The 18,937-nt window shown below is 51.4% G+C and overlaps 5 protein-coding genes across 5 annotated transcripts; 2 read left to right on the top strand and 3 right to left on the bottom strand.

Annotated features, from left to right (window-relative positions):
- Nucleotides 1-2,601: 2,601 nt before the first annotated feature.
- J4E93_007506 (uncharacterized protein) lies at nucleotides 2,602-6,100 on the bottom strand (the record flags this gene model as incomplete). Its single annotated transcript, XM_049345412.1, has 5 exons — nucleotides 2,602-2,613; nucleotides 2,682-2,900; nucleotides 3,378-3,897; nucleotides 4,636-5,510; nucleotides 5,561-6,100. The coding sequence occupies 5 exons, from the start codon at nucleotides 6,098-6,100 to the stop codon at nucleotides 2,602-2,604; spliced, it is 2,166 nt and encodes a 721-aa protein (XP_049197642.1).
- Nucleotides 6,101-7,520: 1,420 nt separating this feature from the next.
- On the bottom strand, nucleotides 7,521-11,275 carry J4E93_007507 (putative NRPS-like protein biosynthetic cluster; the record flags this gene model as incomplete). Its single annotated transcript, XM_049345413.1, has 3 exons — nucleotides 7,521-10,143; nucleotides 10,193-10,589; nucleotides 10,639-11,275. 3 exons carry the CDS (start codon nucleotides 11,273-11,275, stop codon nucleotides 7,521-7,523), a joined length of 3,657 nt encoding a protein of 1,218 aa, XP_049197643.1.
- A 504-nt stretch (nucleotides 11,276-11,779) lies between these two features.
- J4E93_007508 (uncharacterized protein) lies at nucleotides 11,780-13,476 on the top strand (the record flags this gene model as incomplete). The annotated part of the gene is made up of 4 exons (XM_049345414.1): nucleotides 11,780-11,950; nucleotides 12,001-12,323; nucleotides 12,370-12,812; nucleotides 12,860-13,476. 4 exons carry the CDS (start codon nucleotides 11,780-11,782, stop codon nucleotides 13,474-13,476), a joined length of 1,554 nt encoding a protein of 517 aa, XP_049197644.1.
- Nucleotides 13,477-16,395: 2,919 nt separating this feature from the next.
- Nucleotides 16,396-17,422, top strand: J4E93_007509 (uncharacterized protein; the record flags this gene model as incomplete). Its single annotated transcript, XM_049345415.1, has 2 exons — nucleotides 16,396-16,730; nucleotides 16,783-17,422. The coding sequence occupies 2 exons, from the start codon at nucleotides 16,396-16,398 to the stop codon at nucleotides 17,420-17,422; spliced, it is 975 nt and encodes a 324-aa protein (XP_049197645.1).
- Nucleotides 17,423-17,542: 120 nt separating this feature from the next.
- Nucleotides 17,543-18,622, bottom strand: J4E93_007510 (uncharacterized protein; the record flags this gene model as incomplete). The annotated part of the gene is made up of 1 exon (XM_049345416.1): nucleotides 17,543-18,622. The coding sequence occupies one exon, from the start codon at nucleotides 18,620-18,622 to the stop codon at nucleotides 17,543-17,545; it is 1,080 nt and encodes a 359-aa protein (XP_049197646.1).
- Between the last annotated feature and the right edge of the window lie 315 nt (nucleotides 18,623-18,937).

Below are 18,937 nucleotides of genomic sequence, written 5' to 3' on the forward strand. Positions count from 1 at the left end.
TAATCTTCATTTCTTCCCCAAGTGCAGTGTACCTAAGTATCCACATCATGAGCATAAGATGAACCATCTACTTCTCGCCATCCCTGTCGACAATGAGCATATTATGTGGCGTCGCCTTTCCAGATCCGGCATTGATTTTGGCCCCTTTGAGCCCTTCTTTAACCTCATCGCTGACCTCTCCTAGGGATTCCACGGCGCGCATCGCAGCCTGGTAGCCTGCTATGTCTCTATCCATGCCACTCTTATCGTTACAGATGCCCTGAATAAGTGTTTTCAGGTGATTCAGTACTTCGTTATTCGGCGCCATACTGTAGATGGAGTGTTCGAGTTGAGCTTGCATGTCATTTAGTCTTGTTTAGTGCAGTTGTTCATTTCGCTACTCACCTGTCGAAGGGATCGGATATGGACAAATTTCCTGGAACGTTTGTACGTGATAATTGAATTGGAAGATACCGTAAATGCTGAATTCACGATGCTCCTCAGTTGAGTACACCTTATTTTTTGCGCGCGGTATGGATTTCGGAAGTCGTGAGTAGCTCGTTGGCGATGAAGAATGCGGTAGGTTTGGTGAAGTAAGTCAATCGTACAGTTGACTGCGAACATTTTATAGAACGGGAAGAGTCACCACAGTCTTCAGCATCGCGCCGGCTGACTGCTTGGATGAGCAACACATACCATATATATGATTCATGATGTATTGACTGCGAAGTAACAGCAATCGGGGGCGGGAGGAAGCGAAGGAGAGTTGGCACGATCATGAGCAAGAGAAGGGGAACCTGAAGAGACTTTTGAGTCAACTCAGACATAGAGTGACACCGCAGGTTGAGCCCGGGGATATGCTACGATCTGAGCTTGGAGGCTCATAGCGATGACTAACAGCAGTCCTGTTCAGCCCCAAGTCACAGACGTGAAAATGAACTGAGCTCCATACGAGCGTCTGAACGCACTGTCTTTATTGTTATCGAGCCGTGTCAGGCTTCCTTCGCCAGTTCGACTCCGACTTCCTGCCCGCGGAGTCTTATGATATTCAGAGCTTCCTCGTCTGTAGAGAGGGCAGAAGGCTGATATGATGACAACCACGCTTCTCTGTCTTCGGGACTGCCGTACTCGTCCATTATGTAACGAATTATTGAGCCCACGGACAGTCTAAACGATATGGGTGTGACCTCCCGCACAAACATAGATTTCAGCCTCTCTCGAGAGGTGTAGAACTTGCCAAAAGAGATGTACGAGAAACCGTTCCATTCACACGTCCCCTCAAGATCGGCACCGTGCTTGATTAGAGTCATCGTTAACTTCCCTAGTCCAACATCTTTTTCAAGAGTCAATTCGGCAATAAAATGACTCAAATATGATTTCCACGGCGTCGTTCCGCCGTAACGTAAGTTCGGGTTCGCACCGCGTTCCAATAGAACTCTGGCGACAGCTTGGGCATCAGGGTTGTCGCAAGGGCCATGGAGGACTATCAAGAGGGGCGGCAGCTGTGGCGCTAGACCAAAGGCCAAAGTTGGATCCTGGCTGAGTAAGTGACTAATAGCTCGTGGCGCCCGATTTGCAACAGCCACCTCGAAGATTGTGCAGTTCCACGAAGTAGGCGGAAAAGCGTCTTGACAAGGGTGACTAGGTGCAAGCTGAATTATCTCGTGTAGCCCTGAGGCATGATGCGGAGAGCCTCCTCGCAAGAGCTTGTCCATCTTCTCTAAAACCGGACCTAATTTTGCTTCCGGACGCATTTCCACGTAATTCCAAACACGTAGCCACCGCATCTTTTCACGTTCATATGATTGGCTATTTACCCGTGACTGATCTTCGCTGTGAGCATGAAGTTCACGAAGTGTCGATAACAATGGCATAGTGAAGGTAAGTTCGGAAAGTACTGCGGAAAGGTAGATCTCAGAATCGAACGGGGCAGCCTCCTTAGTCAAACGCTCCAGCACCTTCGGTTCGCGAATGAACTCTGCAACTGTTCGGTGGGTAGGCACCACTGTACAATCGCATAGCGACACCAGTTCTTTCTCGAAAGAAGCATATTCTGGAAGTGCCGTCTCTTGACAGTATTCACGAACTTCCAATAAGCACCTAGTCCTGGCGGCGAATCTCTTACGCAGTCTTTTCGAAATGGAAAAGAGCTCTTGAATACCAGCTTCGGTCTTCATATCCGGGGGATTTTGGGCGTTTATACGCTCATCATCGTCGAGATAAACATGCCATAGAAAGACCGAGTCGAAACTGCTGCTTATCAACGATCGAGCGCTATTTCTGCGATACTCCGGCTCGATGGTGGATAATATGTACGTATACATATCACCAAGTTCACGTGGAAGACGCTGAAGCCTCCTGCGTAAATCCAGTATTCGATGTTCGTTCGTGAGCCCGTCTAGTAGCGAGTTGCATGCCAAGAAGACCCATAGAAAGACTCCTTCAGCCGCGCGAATTATCTCGGCAACCAGAGTTTCATAAGCAGTGTCCTTTTCCGCTAGTACTAAGAAGCTTACGTCTTTCTTCAGAGTGCTGTCCACAAAACTTGCAATATCTTGTCTGGTCAAATCATGGATCTGAAAGCACTGATCTGGTTGTCGTCCAAACGCAGATTCGAATTCGTTAAGCGGACGGCTGGCCACGCACATCTTCGCAGATGCGCTGGAGTTGATGATACGAAGAAGAATTATCAGGCTTCTCACATCAGGTAAACCAGCACTATCTAGACTTGGCCTATCGTCGAACTCGTCAAGACCGTCGACTAGGAAGAGAAATCGGAGATCGTGTCTAGGTGCGATGGTAACGAGGCGGTTGAGAGCACTGAGGAGGCTATGGTATGGGAACTGGAATTGAGGGCCGCCGGTTATCCATTCTGTGTCCGGAAAGACTTCAGTAACGAGTTGTGGCTGTTGTCTCAAGACCTGATAAAGCAGCGACTGCAAGAGGCCTCTAAGAGATCTTTGCATAGGAGACCCATGTCTCCAGAAGTAATAGTCGACGATGATGAGGGACTTGGAATCTGCCCAGCGCCGACATTCTGCTTTCAAGGATGGGTGATGAGCAATGAACTTCATCAGCGTGCTTTTGCCGGCTCCTGGTTTACCTGAGATCCAAAACAGGTTCTTGGTGGAATCATCCGACTGAAGCCATCGCCTGAACTTCGACTTCTGAATTGCTTCGATGTCATCGCTAGGATCATCAAAGATCCACCCAAAAGTCTTTTTGTGCGCGGGTTTGACTTCTTCCTCCCGGCTACGCAGCTGTGGAAAGTAAAGCGCATGCAAACACTGTCTCTGGATTTGTATCTCTTCTTTCTCGGTGATCCATTGATGCAATTGGCGCACTAAATCTTGTGTCGTATCTCCAGTCCTTGATGTCTCACCCAACGTCGTGCCTACTCTTGCTAGTTGCTTCTTCAATACTCCGATATCTTCATCCATCCTCTGATGATGATTCGCAATGTCTGCACCGAGATGACCCATGTCTCGGTTCAAACTTGGAATGCAAGTCAAGATAACATGGGTCGTGAGGTCCTTGGAAAGGCGATCAACATGTGCTTGCGACTCCTCTAGTTGGCGCTGTTTCCATCGTGCTTTCAGAGCCATGAACGTGGCCTGCAATGAGCCAATCTGCCCCTTTCCACGGAGCGACTCTAAAAGAGCCATGTGTCTGCTAATGGCTGCCTGGCTGCGACTTGCCAGCTGTTGCAGAACGTCGTCTGTCGATTTGTGCCGCAGATCATCAACAGTACGCTGTAGGTATGTAGCCGCGACCTGCAACTCTTCATGATCATCTATCGCACCGCTGCGAGAAGACTGGATCTCTTTTGCTGTCGTGATGATTTTTCGAGAAAGCTCGACAACCTGTATAACGTTGCATATTAGAGAGAACGCAGCAACGCCCTCCATGATGGAGCAGCTGTTATTCGCAAGTCAGGGACGATGAGAGAAGTACGAGAGATCTTTAGCAGAAGCAGTGACGTCCCGTAATTGATCCTGCAACAACAGCGCTTCCTATTCGCTGGCTGTTAACCAGTCGCTGTCCAGATTGTGGCTGCGGCACAGCATGAGGGGTTGAGCTAACTAGTGTGGTGATACAACAACCACCCTTGTAAGCTGCATGACCACGTCCTCCTCTTGAGCCTGGTGCAAAGGAAATCAATCAATACCAACTCATGTTTATCGTGCATATCCACTTCTCGCAAATCAAAGGTGAAGATACAGTCAAAAGCTACGCCATTTCCAGGGCAATATTCGACGTGCAGGCTGCTGGACGCTGTTCACGCGTGTGCTGTTGGGTTTTTGAGGGGTGGATACCACCATAACGGGCTTGACACCATTTCCCCGCAGCCGGGACGACAGAGATAGATCGTATGAGCTCAGAAGACTTTGACTGGTCCGTTCAATTATACTAGAAGACAGAAAAAAGAACAGAATTCGAACAACCAGCCTGAGCTTCCGGTCACGGATGGAACGGTACTCGAAAAGATGATGTTGTACTTTCATTGTGCTCAAGGATATCTTTAGTGGCTCAATGACGCCTGCAATGCAATAATACCTGTGTGAATCCAGGCTAATGTACAGAATAATAATGCTCAAAACCTGTAATAAATGTGTGAGATGGGTGTGATCGAATTCTGGAGCGGGAGACACATACCTTATTTCATAATTACCCGCTCTCGTCATGTAGCGCACCCACTTTACACTGCTGTAGTTGCTCTTCTCAAACACCTTCAGGTATCGCACAAGTAGCCCCGAACTGGTGAACATCAATAATGAGAAGCTCAGATTGAGCGGTGGTCGGGACCACGCCTTCTGGTTGGTCATGCTGGTTAGGCTGGCCTCGGCACTCAGCACAAACTCGCTTTGCCCTGTGAATCTCGGTATCTTCCAGACAATGTTGTTGTGCTCCGGCTCGTACTTGGCTTTGCCTTGTGATGTCCGCTCTGTGATGCGCGCCGTGTTGAGAGGTGTTGGTATCCGCACGACAACGTTTGTCGCGAAAAGCTTGGAGCCGTAGTTGGCGCGAATAGCAATGCTGTATTCGACCTTGGTCTTGCCGACCTCGTTGACAATAGCGTGCACCTTGAAAGGCAGATTGACATTCTCAGTCGCTCGGTAGCGCATCAGCTCGAACTCGCCGTCGGGCGGAACAAAGGATATTATCCTGTCCGCATCGAACTTGCCCAGCTTCACGCATTGGTGGAATTGACAGTCTTCCAACGTCACACTTCCCGCTGCCGCCCTTGTAGCCTTCGCGCCTGCCTTGTTTCCAGACGGTTGTTGCAGATGGTCTTCGCCCAGCGTTAGTCGGTCGTTGAGGCCGAACTTGCACTCGGGTGTGCCCGAGAGGTATGCGCGCATTATGATCTGTCCGTTCACGTCGGCTCGCAGTACTGTTCCCGTCGCGGACATGAGCAGGTTGACGTCCTCGATAACATCGACGAAGGCTTCGTTCTTGCGGTACTTGATATCGGCCCGCCGCCAGGAAAGGGCACCGGTTGCTTGCATTGTGATCTTCGAGGAGTCCTCCTGTGATTTTGTCAGCTGTTGTTGCTCTAGTCGCGCTCGATGTGACCTACCATTGCCCTTTCCGACTTGACACCTTCAGTTGTAATGTACATCTTCAACGTGTCTGTCTCTGTATTCTGTGGGTATCCAAAATCCAGAATCTCGTCCAGTAGCTCATAGACCAGTACGAAGTTGTTCTTTACAGCCTCCTCGTCGAACTTGCCGAAGTAAGCCTTTCCCAATCCCACCAAACGGTACAGAAACTCAAAGACGAGCGCCGCATTGGCATTGCTCTTGGTCACGGCGACCAGGTATATGTTCTCGTGTTTGACATGGCTAAAGGTGGTGGAGCCAAGTGTGAGGATGGGCGAGCGTACTTGGGCGTTGGAGATGACCTGAATGCGGAAGACATCGGCAAGTCGCGGGCGGCAGTCGTTGCGGAAGGCGCGAAAGATGAGGTTCTCACCCTTTTGGTTGAAGATGAGAATTCCAGAGAGCATGGCAGCGACGTGGAAGGGGACAGCGGTTGTCGGCAGGGAATTGGCTGGCTTCGGCGTGTTGATGCTCGGAGCTCCACCCACCACGCCGCCGCGGGATTGAGCTCGGACCATTTTTCTTGTAGCGATTAGGGGTCTCAGGGACGGCTTGCATCCCGAGGTCCTCGTCGTAATCAGGGCACGCCATCCAAGTATATCAACCAAAGGTAGCAACACAAGAGCTTCAGCAGTCTCATCTGGAGTGTTACGATCAATTCTATCTGTATTCAACGGCTAGTGAAATATCTCAAACACACGCGCGCAGAGACAGGCGCTCCTTAGATATGGAGAGCAGCATTCGTTCACATCGATACAGATTGAGTACGACATAGACTGTGCATTCTTTGGGGGACCGAGTCCATCAAAGGCTGCTGTGGGAAAGACCTTGTAGCTTCCTCAGACTGAATCCTACACCATCCGCTCAACCATCAGTAGTACCAGACCACGGCTTGAGCGTCGGAAGTTTCTGCGGATCCAGCTTTGCCATCAAAGCAGTGTACTCCTCCGCAGTAAGTCTTCTCTTTATCTCCTCCATCCTTATACCAATTTTATGACGCTGGTGATATAGAGTCGCGTATTCTTCCCCCAACGTGGTAAACTGATTAGACGCAGGTGTACTAGGGAACTCGTCTCGAGGCTCTGGCGTCTCTTCTGTCGATATACCTGACATTGGACTACGGCGTCGTCATTATGCCTTCCGAGCAAATGTTCTCAAAATGTTACTTACCGCATACTTGACTCTTGAGGTAATTCGACGGTAGTCGGCACCAGACCTCGCGACTTCGACATGCTCTCCGGTCGATTCGGCTTTCGTGACCTGAGATCATCTTCGAATTGATCTGCTGAACTTGGCTGCGGGTGGAAGAAAGCTCTAGAATCTTGCGTATATGGCTGCGTTGTAGGGAAAGGCGTCGCACCGTAGTCACCGGGCTGAGGAGCTTGGCCATACCCAGCATACGCTGGTCCCAATGTGATTTGAGGACTACCGAAAGGCGAGTCTGAATGGGGAAGTGGACGGCGGTCATCCGGTAGTGTAGGATATTGAGGTTCCGTACGCCGTGGATCTTGGACAAAGTTAGGACGGTCTCGACTGTTTCGTAGAGATCCCCTCTCGTTTTTGCTGCGCCCAGTCATATCTTCGTTCGTTTCTTCAACGTTGGGGTTATATATTCTGTGGATGAGTGGCTGCGAACTTTCGCTTTCAGGGGTAGAGGGCGCCGCAGTGGTAGAGCTCGCACGGGTCTGCTCTTGGAGGGCTTTCATTGCCTTGGCTTGCGTTTATAAACGAAAGAAATTATTACAGGCGCCACGTTATACTTCCTCCATTTCTAAATGACTATGTGTTCGTCGTTGAAATCGCTCGCTCGCTTGCATTAGCTCACGTGCGGTGAAGCCTACAGCATCACAATATGCGAACAACTGAGGATTTGGTCGACTCGATTTCTAATATTTGCGCGTATGGACTGGAAGAATTACAGCCCCCGAGGCGTGCGCTTTACGTGACACCGAGCGTCTCCAATAACCCAGAGATCTCCTCTACAACTTCCTCAACGCACTGTCCAGCATCTACCGGTATCACATCCGTCTCCGATACATCAGCCGGCTCCCAGATGGCCATTTGGCTCTCCACCATATTCTCTTTCATGTAATGGCCACCTCTTGCCTTCATTCGACGCACAAGTTCTTCCGGCTCGACTTGCAAGTCCACAAACACTACCCGTATCTGTTCATCCTCCAAAACCCGGAACTCATCCCGGTATGACTTCTTCAGAGCCGAACAGGAGACGAATACGCGCTCGTGGTCTTCCTTGGTCACTGTATCGAGCGCTCGCTCTCTGACGCGCGCTAGCCAAGGAGCGCGAGCAACGTCATTGAGGGGAGTACCGGCAGCCATCGATACAATGGCTTCTTCAGTGTGTAGTTCATCGCCCTCGATATAAGGTGCTTCGAAGTGAGCGCCGAGGTGTCGTGCGACAGTGCTTTTCCCACTACCACAAGGCCCGGCAACTACAACGACACTGCGTCTCATCGGCTTCGCGACTGGGGTGGTATGTATCCGCCAGGCAGCATTGTGGAATTGTCTGACAAACGTCCTCACAAATGCTGCATCCAGTACAGGCGCTGTGTTAAGAGAAGGCGAGAAAGATCGGGCGACGGTTGTATCGTATGTACGCGAAGGACCGAAAACATCTTTGTCGTACTTGGATGCGAAGAAGTCGGCAAGCTTAATGGGTGGGTTCGCTACAGCATCCTGGTTGGACTCGCGAAGCCTGCGCACCCATTCATTGGGCTCTACTTCATCAAACTGGAGGCCGGCTTCTCGAAGGGCGGGAATTAGATCGTCGGTCCAAGAGAAAGTCTTTGCGTTGGTGACATTCGCCACTACTGATCCAGCTTCACTGAGCGAGATCTCCGTTACAGCTTTCGCAATAACATCAACTGGTGTCCAGCTTGGGGATTCGCGCAGCCGAGGTAGCGCACCGACAGTAAGAGCAGTCTGCATCATGAGAGGTATTGCTTCGGTTGCGTTCCACACGCCATGAACAGTGTCAGCGACGATCTGACCGACACGCAGGACTCGCGCTTTAATACCGGTCTCCTTCGCTGCAGCCAAGCACAAGTGTTCTGCAACACATTTGCTCTGGGCGTATCCCATGCCCTGAGCCCAGTCAAGCTCGGCTAATTGCTCAGGCGTGTGCATATCGGGGCATCGTGCGACGGTACTGACCGAAGAACAGAAGTCGAAGGATGCGGGCTTGGTTGATGATGAAGCCAGGCAGAGGTCGATCAGGTGACGCACGCCAGCAATACAGTCCTTCTCGAATGATATCAAGTTCTTGTTGAAGTTGACGCTCCATGCGCAGTGAATGACACTGGTAAGACCCGAGGCAACACGCGCATATGTCGTATCGTCTAAGCCGAGATGCGGCTCGGACAAGTCAGAAGGTATGGCTTGTATTTTCCTGCGTCCGGAGAGCGAAAGGGTGTGGTACAGCTTTCGCTGTATGAGAGACTCTCGGACCCGGCGAGCTGCAGTCTTGTAGTCTTTGGCTCGTACAAGACAGTAAACTGTGTCAATATCCGAGCGGTGGAGCAGTTGTACAAGAACATGAGCACCAAGCGAACCGGTCGCGCCAGTAAGTGCAGCCTGACGTCCTCCAATCGGTTTGAAGTTGCCGTATTGCGCGATAAGGCCTTGCATTTGCGCAGCAGCCGATACAGCTTCTTCCTCTTGCCCGGTGCGAAGACTGTGGAGATGTGCGGCGAGAGATGCAATAGAAGGGTGGTCAAACACCACATTCTGGCCGAGCTTCTTGTCGCCGATATTCACGTTCTTGAGGATCTCCGTCCGGATCTGGATCGACTGCAACGAGTCCAGGCCTAGTGAGAAGAAATCTGCGGTACGTTCGATTTCGCCCGCCTGCGTCAAGTGTTTGGCCAGGACAGTACGTAAGAAATCCTCAAGTTCCGGAACAGTCAATGTTTTGAGATCTCCTTGAGCTGATGCAATGGCGTCGTATGCATTGTTGATTTCATTGGCATATTGCTTGTAAAACTGTTGTCTTATCACACTGCCCTTGTCGGTACGCGGAAATTGACAGCCATACGGTAGGATCTGGACCATGTCTCTGGAAATCCTGGCGTACGCTTCGGCCGTCTGATTCGCAGCCTCAATAACAGGCCAGATCTCATCCACGACTTCCGATTTTGGCATGCCCTCGATTGCTGGGACCACAAGAACGCCAAGGTATGGTCGACCTGAACCAAAGACAACCGTCTCGGTTACAGCTCGATGGGACCGGACCGTTCCTTCCATCATGACTGGATTGAACTTTTCGCCATTCACTAATACGATTGTATCATCAAGACGCGCAATGTATTTCCAGGCCTTCTCGATCGTAGGATGCGGTTCGAACAGGTCTTTCGTGGCGTAACTGCCATCTGGTAGGTTCGAGGCGACCTTCGCTGGCCAGCCCGGCAGGACCGTGCATTCGTAGAGATTGGGTCCGCGTGATACCCATCGAAGGTACGGCGATAGTTTCGGTGACTCGCGAACGTAATTCCACACCTTGTCGTCGGCAGGTCGGAAGGATGTCATGAGTTGGCCGACTTCAGTACTGCTTATCGTAAGCTTGGCTTTGCTGTAAGTGACCACATAAAACTTACGCCCCATAGTGACCGACAAGATTGACGCCACTCTTCACCAATAAGTCGCCCAGCGCGTCTGGGCAGGCACTCCCTCCGTACATGACGATCTTGAGTTGCTTCAATAGCTCGATCCCCTCCCTGGTCTCAGAGAGAAGCTTGAGCGCATATGGCACGCCATAGAAAATCTCAAATCTATGTTGCCTCAATATCGTAGCCAAATAAGATTGGGTCAGGGGCAGGTCGGCGTTGTAGATATGGATGGATTTGCCGCTGTATATCGCGCGGAAGAAGTTGCAAATGCCGTGATTGTGATACAATGGAAGGGTAATGAATGCTTTCATGTCCATAGTAATGGCATAATTGGCGATTGCACTTCTCTGTGGCTGGTATATTGGCTTTGGCAGTCCGGTAGAGCCTTTCCTCACATTAGCTCAAACACCAACAGACTGTTAGATAGAACATACCACTGGAGTGTATAATGTAGATGTTGTTCGAGGCTTCGACTGTATGGTCGAGCTGGTAGTCGAGGCGGGTGTCTGCATGGACTTCAACAGGAAAGTTGTAAGTGTTAGGCCTGGCAATTTCGCCGATGTGCAACCCTGGTATGGCTCTCTGAGCATCGATTGCAGATTGCGCATATCGTGAATCCGCCAGCAGATAGGTGGCTCCTGTTGTGGTGATAAGAGAATCGATAGCTGCTTGAGATATACGCGTTGAAAGAAAAAGTACCGTATGGCCGAGTTTGGTAAGCGCAAGCATCGAGACAATGTAGTCCATATTGCTTGGTCCAAGAACGGCTACTGTGGTTGGCATCTCTGCAGAACTCGATCTCGTAGGGATGAAGGTCTGATAGTGTCGAGCTACTCTGTAGGCAAAGACGTCCAGCTGCTGCATGGTATAATCCACGAAGTCAACCCCAGAACTCGGATACGATACGATGGTGACATGAGGATCACGACGCGCGCGATGCCGGACGAGCGCATCGACTGTCTTGATAGAGGATTCGTCTGGTTGAAGGAGGTTGTCTCGCGCATGTCTGAATGTGGATGGTGGTGTTGACGGCCGTAGTGGCGCAGGGATAGCTATCTGCGCTGGTGCCATAGTGATTGTGGCTTGTGACAAAGGCTTGCTCGAAGAGAATTGAAAGAGAGGCTGTGCCTTTAGAGGTCAAAACCGATGACAATCGTCGAATTAGTATCTGTCGGTTCTTCCTGTGCAGCTACATTCCCCGGCTTCGACCACACGTTGGGGTGATGTGGAGACTTGCATACCTGCATACATCCGAGGGGCGGAAACACTTCTGATTTGACCGGATTCTCGTTAGCTTCGGAAAACCATCCGCGAGAGAGCTGATTAGATGACTGTCGTGATCGGGCTTGGTGCAAGAACTACTTTCCCCGCAACTAGCTTTCTCCAGGAAACCGAAAAACCGGGGTTCCACATGTTTCTCCGCAATCCAACCGCCATCAACATCGTGTGCCGCGACCAATGTCATGTGTATAAAGCTTCTGGCATCCGACGTTGCTGATAACCATCGCATCCCGGGTTTCGCGTCAACCTGGTATACTTCATTCCTCTTTTCCATTCATCGCAATGTCTCCATCAATGGACAAACACGAAATCCAATACATCGATGAAAAGGCAGACTCCATCGATTCGCCCAAGCCGCATCAGATCGTCAAGATCGACAACTTCCAAGTGTTGGGTCTGGCACCTGAAGATGCGGACTTTTACATCAACTACACGGAAGAGAAAAGGAAAAGAGTAATCCACAAGGTGAGAAACCGCCAATGCTGTGCGTCGAGTGACCCGCTGATCACTTGTAGGTCGATATCCGCTTGGTGCCGATGCTTGCAGTCCTTTATCTCATCTCCCACATCGATCGAGCGAACATCGGCAATGCGAAGATTGAGGGCATGGTTACAGACCTGGGTCTTGACGGTGTGCAGTGGAATATCGTGTTATCGGTCTTCTTCGTGCCGTACATTCTTCTCGAAGTTCCATCCAACATCCTCTTGAAGAAGTTCAAGCGTCCATCCTACTACCTCGGCATACTCATCGTCTGCTGGGGTATCATCATGACCATGATGGGCGTGGTAAAAGGCTTCGTCGGTTTACTGATTACCAGAATTCTTCTCGGGGTGTTCGAGTAAGTTTGCACCACAGCGTGATGTTTCTGTGCTGACGAGATACAGAGCTGGATTCTTCCCAGGCGCGATTTATCTCTGCTCTTACTGGTACATGCCAAAGGACCTTGCGACGAGGATCTCATACTTCTACTGTGCGTCGGCATTATCTGGGGCGTTCAGTGGTCTGCTTGCTGCGGCCATCGCCAAGATGGATGGTGTCGGGGGCTACGAAGGCTGGAGATGGATATTCATCTTGGAGGGCATTGTCACCGTCGCCCTCGGTGTCTCGTGCTTCTTCCTCCTGATCGATTCTCCTGCGTTGAGCGGACGGTGGTTGAAACCCGACGAGATCCGCTTCCTCGAACTCCAACGATTCATCAAAGACGGCGGAAGATTTGGAGAGGAGCAAAAGGAGGGCTTCAAGTGGAGCGACTTGAAGGCCGTGCTATGCAACTGGCGCTTGTACATGCAAGCATACATCCTGCTTTGCATATCGGCATGCTCATATGGTATGTGTGACTCGCAACACGACCAGACACTGGCTAACTGTACGTAGGGACGAAGTTCACCTTGCCTACCATCACAAAGAGTATGGGTTTCAACAACACTAACGCCCAGCTGATGACGGTACCACCGTACGTGGCTGGTGCTTTGAGCTCCATCTTCTTTGCGAAGCTCTCGGACAGGTTCTACTGGCGTTTGCCGTTCGTTGCCATCCCTCTATCCTTCATCTTCATCGGGTACGCCGTAGTCATCTCATTCAATGGCGATCTGGGTGGCAACATCGGCCCGGCATTCTTCGCTATCATCCTGACGTGTATGGGCATCTACCCCATTCAGCCGGCCGGAAGCAGTTGGGCAGCCAACAACCTTGCTCCATCGTCCCGTCGTGCTATCGGCGTTGCTTTCAACATCTGCGTCGGTAACATCGGTGGCGTCATCGGCAGTTACATGTACCTGGAGAGCGAGAAGCCCAAGTACTACACTGGCTTCGGACTGTCGCTCGCGTTCGGTGCGACCGGCTTTATTGTCGCATTTCTCCTGGAGCTGTCGTACAAGTGGGGCAACGCGAAGAAGGCGAGGCTTAGTGAAGATGAGATTCGGGCGAAGTACACGGACGAGGAGCTCTTGAACATGGGGGACAAGTCCCCTTTATTCCGGTACACTCTGTAAAGCAGGCGTTATGGCTTTAGTTGCCACTGTTTCATATCGGCGGGAGAATCGACTTCTGTGTCGGGAAGGAGCTCTATCGCGAGCTCAATGACCATGGGTACTCTGGGATCAACTCAATATTAAAGTGTACCCTGGAGGTATGCACATCTTCTGCTTGACCAATTCGATAACCTTGGGTGTATTGTATACGTCAACGTACAATATCCGTGTCGCGTCCGTGACCTCCAGGAATACAAAAGCTATCATGATGCGTTATTCATCCATGCCGACATATCGTCTACTTCGGGAAAGGGACCGAAAGCAGAGGCATCGAGGTCAAGCCAGTCGGTCGTCTGCCAGTCATCGAGGAAGTTCTGCAACCCTGGTGTGGTCATATCCATTGGGCTACCAAAGAGTGGCTGCCAGTTTTGCAAATCCGGTTCCTGCATCGCATCTCCGTCCAAAGACGGTGGAACTCCGCCGTTGACCGCAGCTGATGAACCTGATACCTGCTCGCGATGTGGTATCGCTGTTTTTCTCTTTGCTTCAGTGCGGAGCTCCTGCAAGATGATGCTATATCGTCGCGAGGGTGAGTTCGACGCTGTTGCCTGGGCGAGATGCTGCAAACAGCTCTCGGCTTGATCCAGAATACCGCGAGGATCTTCAGCTGGGGCTGTGTTGTGAGTACTCTGTTGAATAGCCCACACATAGACCACAACCAAAGCACAGAAACAGACGTAGTGAGTCCACCAAAACGCATGAAACAACCGACCCTCTCGCGCCATACGATCGACTGCTTCCAACACTGATCTTGCCGCTGCAATGCACTCAGTGAGACTGTCTTGGGCAAGAGCAGTCATCTCTACATTGCTACGCCTGGCATTCTTGAGGAGAAATGGGCGGTGGGCTAGTATTACAGCATGACAGTAGGACAGCCTGAGTGCGGTTGCCTGTCGTCGAAACGTAGGAATGAGGCTGCTAGGGTTGACGGCGCCAAGGAAGGGTGGTAGCGATGCTTTCCACTGGCGTAACTCTGTCCCAAGGCGATGAGAGGCTGCAAGTCGGACCTGATCCGGCACCTGAGATCGAATTAGTCAGTAGGTTGAGCTGCAGTGCGCGGTGTGCTAACGTACTGGTTTGATCGAATAAACCTCTCGGGATATCTTTTCGGCAATTTGTGCCAGCCGCGCATGATACACGAGCGATTCTATATGGCAGTCGTCTGTGTTCGTAGTGTTTGGACCGGTGCTGGTCATATCTTCGTCATTGACAGCGTCGGGAAAACCTTGGTCGATGTCTTCGTCGTGGTAGTGTCTGGGCCGCCCGAATATGACACCGAGATATTTGTCCAGTGTATAAGCCACCCAGAATGTGCGCTTTCTACACTGTTCGCCTATGTAGTCACGTTTGGCGGCATGCGCTTGACGTTTGCGATCATCTCTGCGATGTAAACCCAACGCTGAAATAATTTGTAGGGCATGGCCAAACGTATACCACGCTTGGTTGAAACGACATGACATGAGAAGGTATAGGACCTGTATAAGCCTGCATTGAGCTGACTCGAGCTTTGGGATACCAGTCTCGGCTTGTGTCAGTCGTAACGCCTCAGTGAAGAGCATATCGCTCTGCGACTGCGCGTCGGCTTGACTTGCTGGCGAAGTACCACTTTCGCCGCTCGCCTTTTCTTCATGAAACGAAGCAATAGCTAGTACGGACAAGACCACTGCAGTCTTGGCACGACCGACGCCTACGAGGAGAGACATCATCAGTAAAACTCAAGTATCTTCAATCAGGCGGTACATACCATGAAAGAGGGCCTGATTAAGTTTGGCGTTCTCAGACACAGTTTCCATCCAACTTTCAACAGTAGGTCTGTGTAGCAGCCGATATGTCGCAATGCAAACATCAAAATATAGATGAAGAAGCTGGCGACTACGGTCCAGTGATGGCATTTGCAGTTGGCCACTTTCCAGGAAGGGCTTGTCACCAGCACTCATGAGTAGTTGGCGGTCTTCGTTGGAGCCTATCACGACCTGACTGCTTTCTTTGTTGGAGATACGCCGCCATGCGCGACTCAAGAATGAGAGACCAGACGTTGAGTCGGAGTATTGCCCAGCTGCGATCTCAAGCCCAGGGGAAGCTCGCGAAGGAGGCTCCGTCTCCTCCCCAACGCGATGGTTGCTGCCTACAGCCATACTTGGTGCGACACTGAGTATAGCATGAGGATAGCCTGGAGCAGACGTGGTGCGCTGAGGGCTAGCAACGGCGGGGCCAGAAGGACGTGGGGAGACTACCTTGCCTCTCAGGTAGGCGGCTTCGTATTGGCATGTCAGGCCCCGGCGGATACAGCTCTCACATGGCTGGTCGCCGGAACACTTCGACTTCCTCGCCTTGCACACATCGCATGCTCTCGTGACTTTCACCAATCGTTGCCTGGTATTGTTGGTTCCCTGCGCGACGTCAAGGCTCCGCTTCTGTGGTACTGCCGTGTTGCTGGGTGTGTTTGACATGGCGGAGTGAGAAAGAGGCGGGCACGTTTCCGAGAATCCGAGCCGATTAATTTAGCTCCGTTCGCCAACCTCCCCATTTCAGTCCCGAGGCAGTTGACGGAGCTCGGATACCTTAGTCCAGCCAATGCACGAATTGAAGGCCATCACAGGATGCAGTGCCGCGCATCCCGCTGGGTCCTGTTCGTGCCCAGGTGTGGCCCATCTGATGATGCCTTCTCCGTCTCCGGTTCCGACCGTGTTCCGACGACCTCACACCTTCGGCAGTCATGAAAGATTCACGATGGATGTATATATCGACCAGATGGCAGTGCGTTCTGTCGAAACGTCGCACACTATATCTGCATCATATTGCATACCTTTGAACCCGCCTTGAAGCCCGCCCATCTGATCCCATCTGGGCATCAACGTATCGCGTCACGCTAAAGCAACCATGCCTCTCCCCACACACTTCACCCTCAACACAGGCGCGCAAATACCGGCCGTGGGCTTCGGCACATGGCAAGCGAAGCCTGGAGAAGTTGAGCGCGCCGTCGAGACAGCACTCAAAGCAGGCTATCGTCATATCGATTGCGCTGCCATCTACCGCAACGAAGCTGAAGTGGGTGATGGCATCAGGAGGAGCGGCGTTCCTCGCTCCGACATCTTCCTCACTGGCAAGCTCTGGAATACCAAGCATGCACCCGAAGATGTCGAGGCAGCACTCGATAAGTCGTTACAGGACCTTGGTGTTGAGTACCTGGACTTGTTCTTAATGCATTGGCCTGTGTACGTTCGACCCTAGTTCCGCTGCACGCACAGTGTACTAACATGAACACAGTGCCTTCAACGGTGCTACAGGGAAGTGGTTCCCACTGCGCGAGAGCGGCGTCTTTGACCTTGCTGACATCGACCCTGCGACAACCTACAAGGCCATGGAGAAGCTGCTCGACACTGGCAAGGTACGCGCTATTGGCGTATCCAACTTCACCGTCAATCGCCTCAATGATCTTCTATCCAAGACCGACGTTGTGCCGGCGGTAAACCAGATCGAAGCACATCCATACCTTCAACAACCTGCCTTGTTCGACTTCTGCAAGAGCAAAGGTATTCTCATCGAAGCCTATTCACCCCTCGGAAACAACCAGACCGGAGAGCCACGCACAGTCGATGACGAACTTGTGGGCATCATGGGGCAAAGATTGGCCATGGATGGCGGCCAGCTACTTGCGAGTTGGGGCATTCAGCGCGGTACTGTGGTGCTGCCCAAAAGTGTTACACCCAGCAGGATCAAGAGTAACATGCAAGTCAAAGAGCTACCGAAAGATGCATTCGATGAGCTGAGCGGTCTGGAGAGACATAAGCGTTTTAACGTGCAGTCGCGATGGGGGTTCGATATATTTGAGGAACTAGGCGAAGAAGAAGTACGGAAAATCGCAGAAGATTGCGCGGAGGAGAACAAGACGAAATTTACAGTATAGATAGGGAGAATCGTGTACCCAAGCGCACGACGAAAATGACGTACACTCGTCAATCGTTGGAGAGAAGCTGATATAGGCCATCTCATTGAATCCCATCCACTTACTTCTATACAATTACATCTAAGCATGCTTGCTCATGCAAGCCTCAAGTAGACCCAGCAGCTCAGACTTCCGCTTCTCCCCTATCCAGCTACCTTGAATAGAATTCTTGACAATCGTCCTCCATTCCTCCATGCTCAAGTTGAAGGCCTCTTGTACCGCGCAATAATTGTTCAGAATATATCCACCAAAATACGCTGGGTCGTCGCTGTTGATACTGAACTTGACCCCTGCTTCGAGGAACGTCCTGATGGGTACTTGGCCGACGTTTTCAACAGCTTGAAGGCAGACATTGCTCAACGGACAAACGGTTAGGAGTATCTCATCTTTCACTACCCGACGGAGCAGTTCGGCATCTTCGGTAAGACGGATACCGTGATCGATGCGCTCAGCGTGTAGTGCGTCGAGTGCACCACTGATGTATGTCGGATCCCCCTCTTCACCCGCATGAGCTGTCCTCCTCAACCCCCTCTTCTCGCCCTCGCGATACATATCCACAAAGAGCTCTGGGCGGAACCCAACCTCTGAAGAGTCCAACCCAAGACCACTAATAGCGCGCTCCTGACCGTCTCCACTCTCAAGGTCAAAGTGCCCACCCTTAACAGCCGCCGCCATAGTCTCCGCCGCCGAACTAACAGGCAAGTGCCTCAAGAAACACATGATCAGACAACTGGTTATCCCCAGCTCTTTCTCCGCCCGTTTCCTTGCGGCGTTGAAACCACGTACCACGACATCAAAGGCAATGCCCCTCTCCGTATGACTCTGTGGATCAAAGAAAACTTCTGCATGGCAGACACCGTCTCGAGCTGCTGTTGTGAAGTACTCCCAAGCTAGCATCTCAAAGTCCTCTTCATGCACTACGACTGCGATGCCGCGGTAGTAGTACGCCAGGAAATCGTCTAGGTTCGTGAAATGCGAGTACCGTTCTGTGAGTGTTGCGGGGGACGTGTAAGCGACATCTTCAGATGGAGATGGCAGGGTGATGTTGTTCTTAGAGGCCAGAGTGAAGAGAAGGCTTGGGCTGAGGCAGCCTTCGAGGTGGAGGTGGTGTTCGCATTTTGGGAGGTCTGCGAGGAAGTCGTGGGTGGCTGATTTGCACATTGTGGTTTGTTTGAGTAGGGGATTTCGCAAAATGGGGGTCTTGAGTAAAGAGGTTCTCGTAAATTAGATTTCTGTCTTTTGTAAAGATTCTGTTTTGTAAGACTAGTTTTTGTCGGAGGCTGACGGGGATTGTCGGTGTTCGCCGCTTTCTGCTGGGATGATGGAGAACCTCTAGCTAGAGGGTGGATCCTAGGTTGGACTTGTAAGGCAGATGCGCTCCATGCGAACACGTTTTACTGGCGCATAAAAATCGTACCTAAAATGTTCACGCTGCCTGGAATACATTGCTCATCGCCTCCAAATGCTAGTCTAGGT

This window comes from Alternaria ventricosa (genome assembly GCF_023758065.1).
Source record: "Alternaria ventricosa strain BMP 2768 chromosome Unknown scaffold_13, whole genome shotgun sequence".
Lineage (NCBI taxonomy): Eukaryota > Fungi > Ascomycota > Dothideomycetes > Pleosporales > Pleosporaceae > Alternaria > Alternaria ventricosa.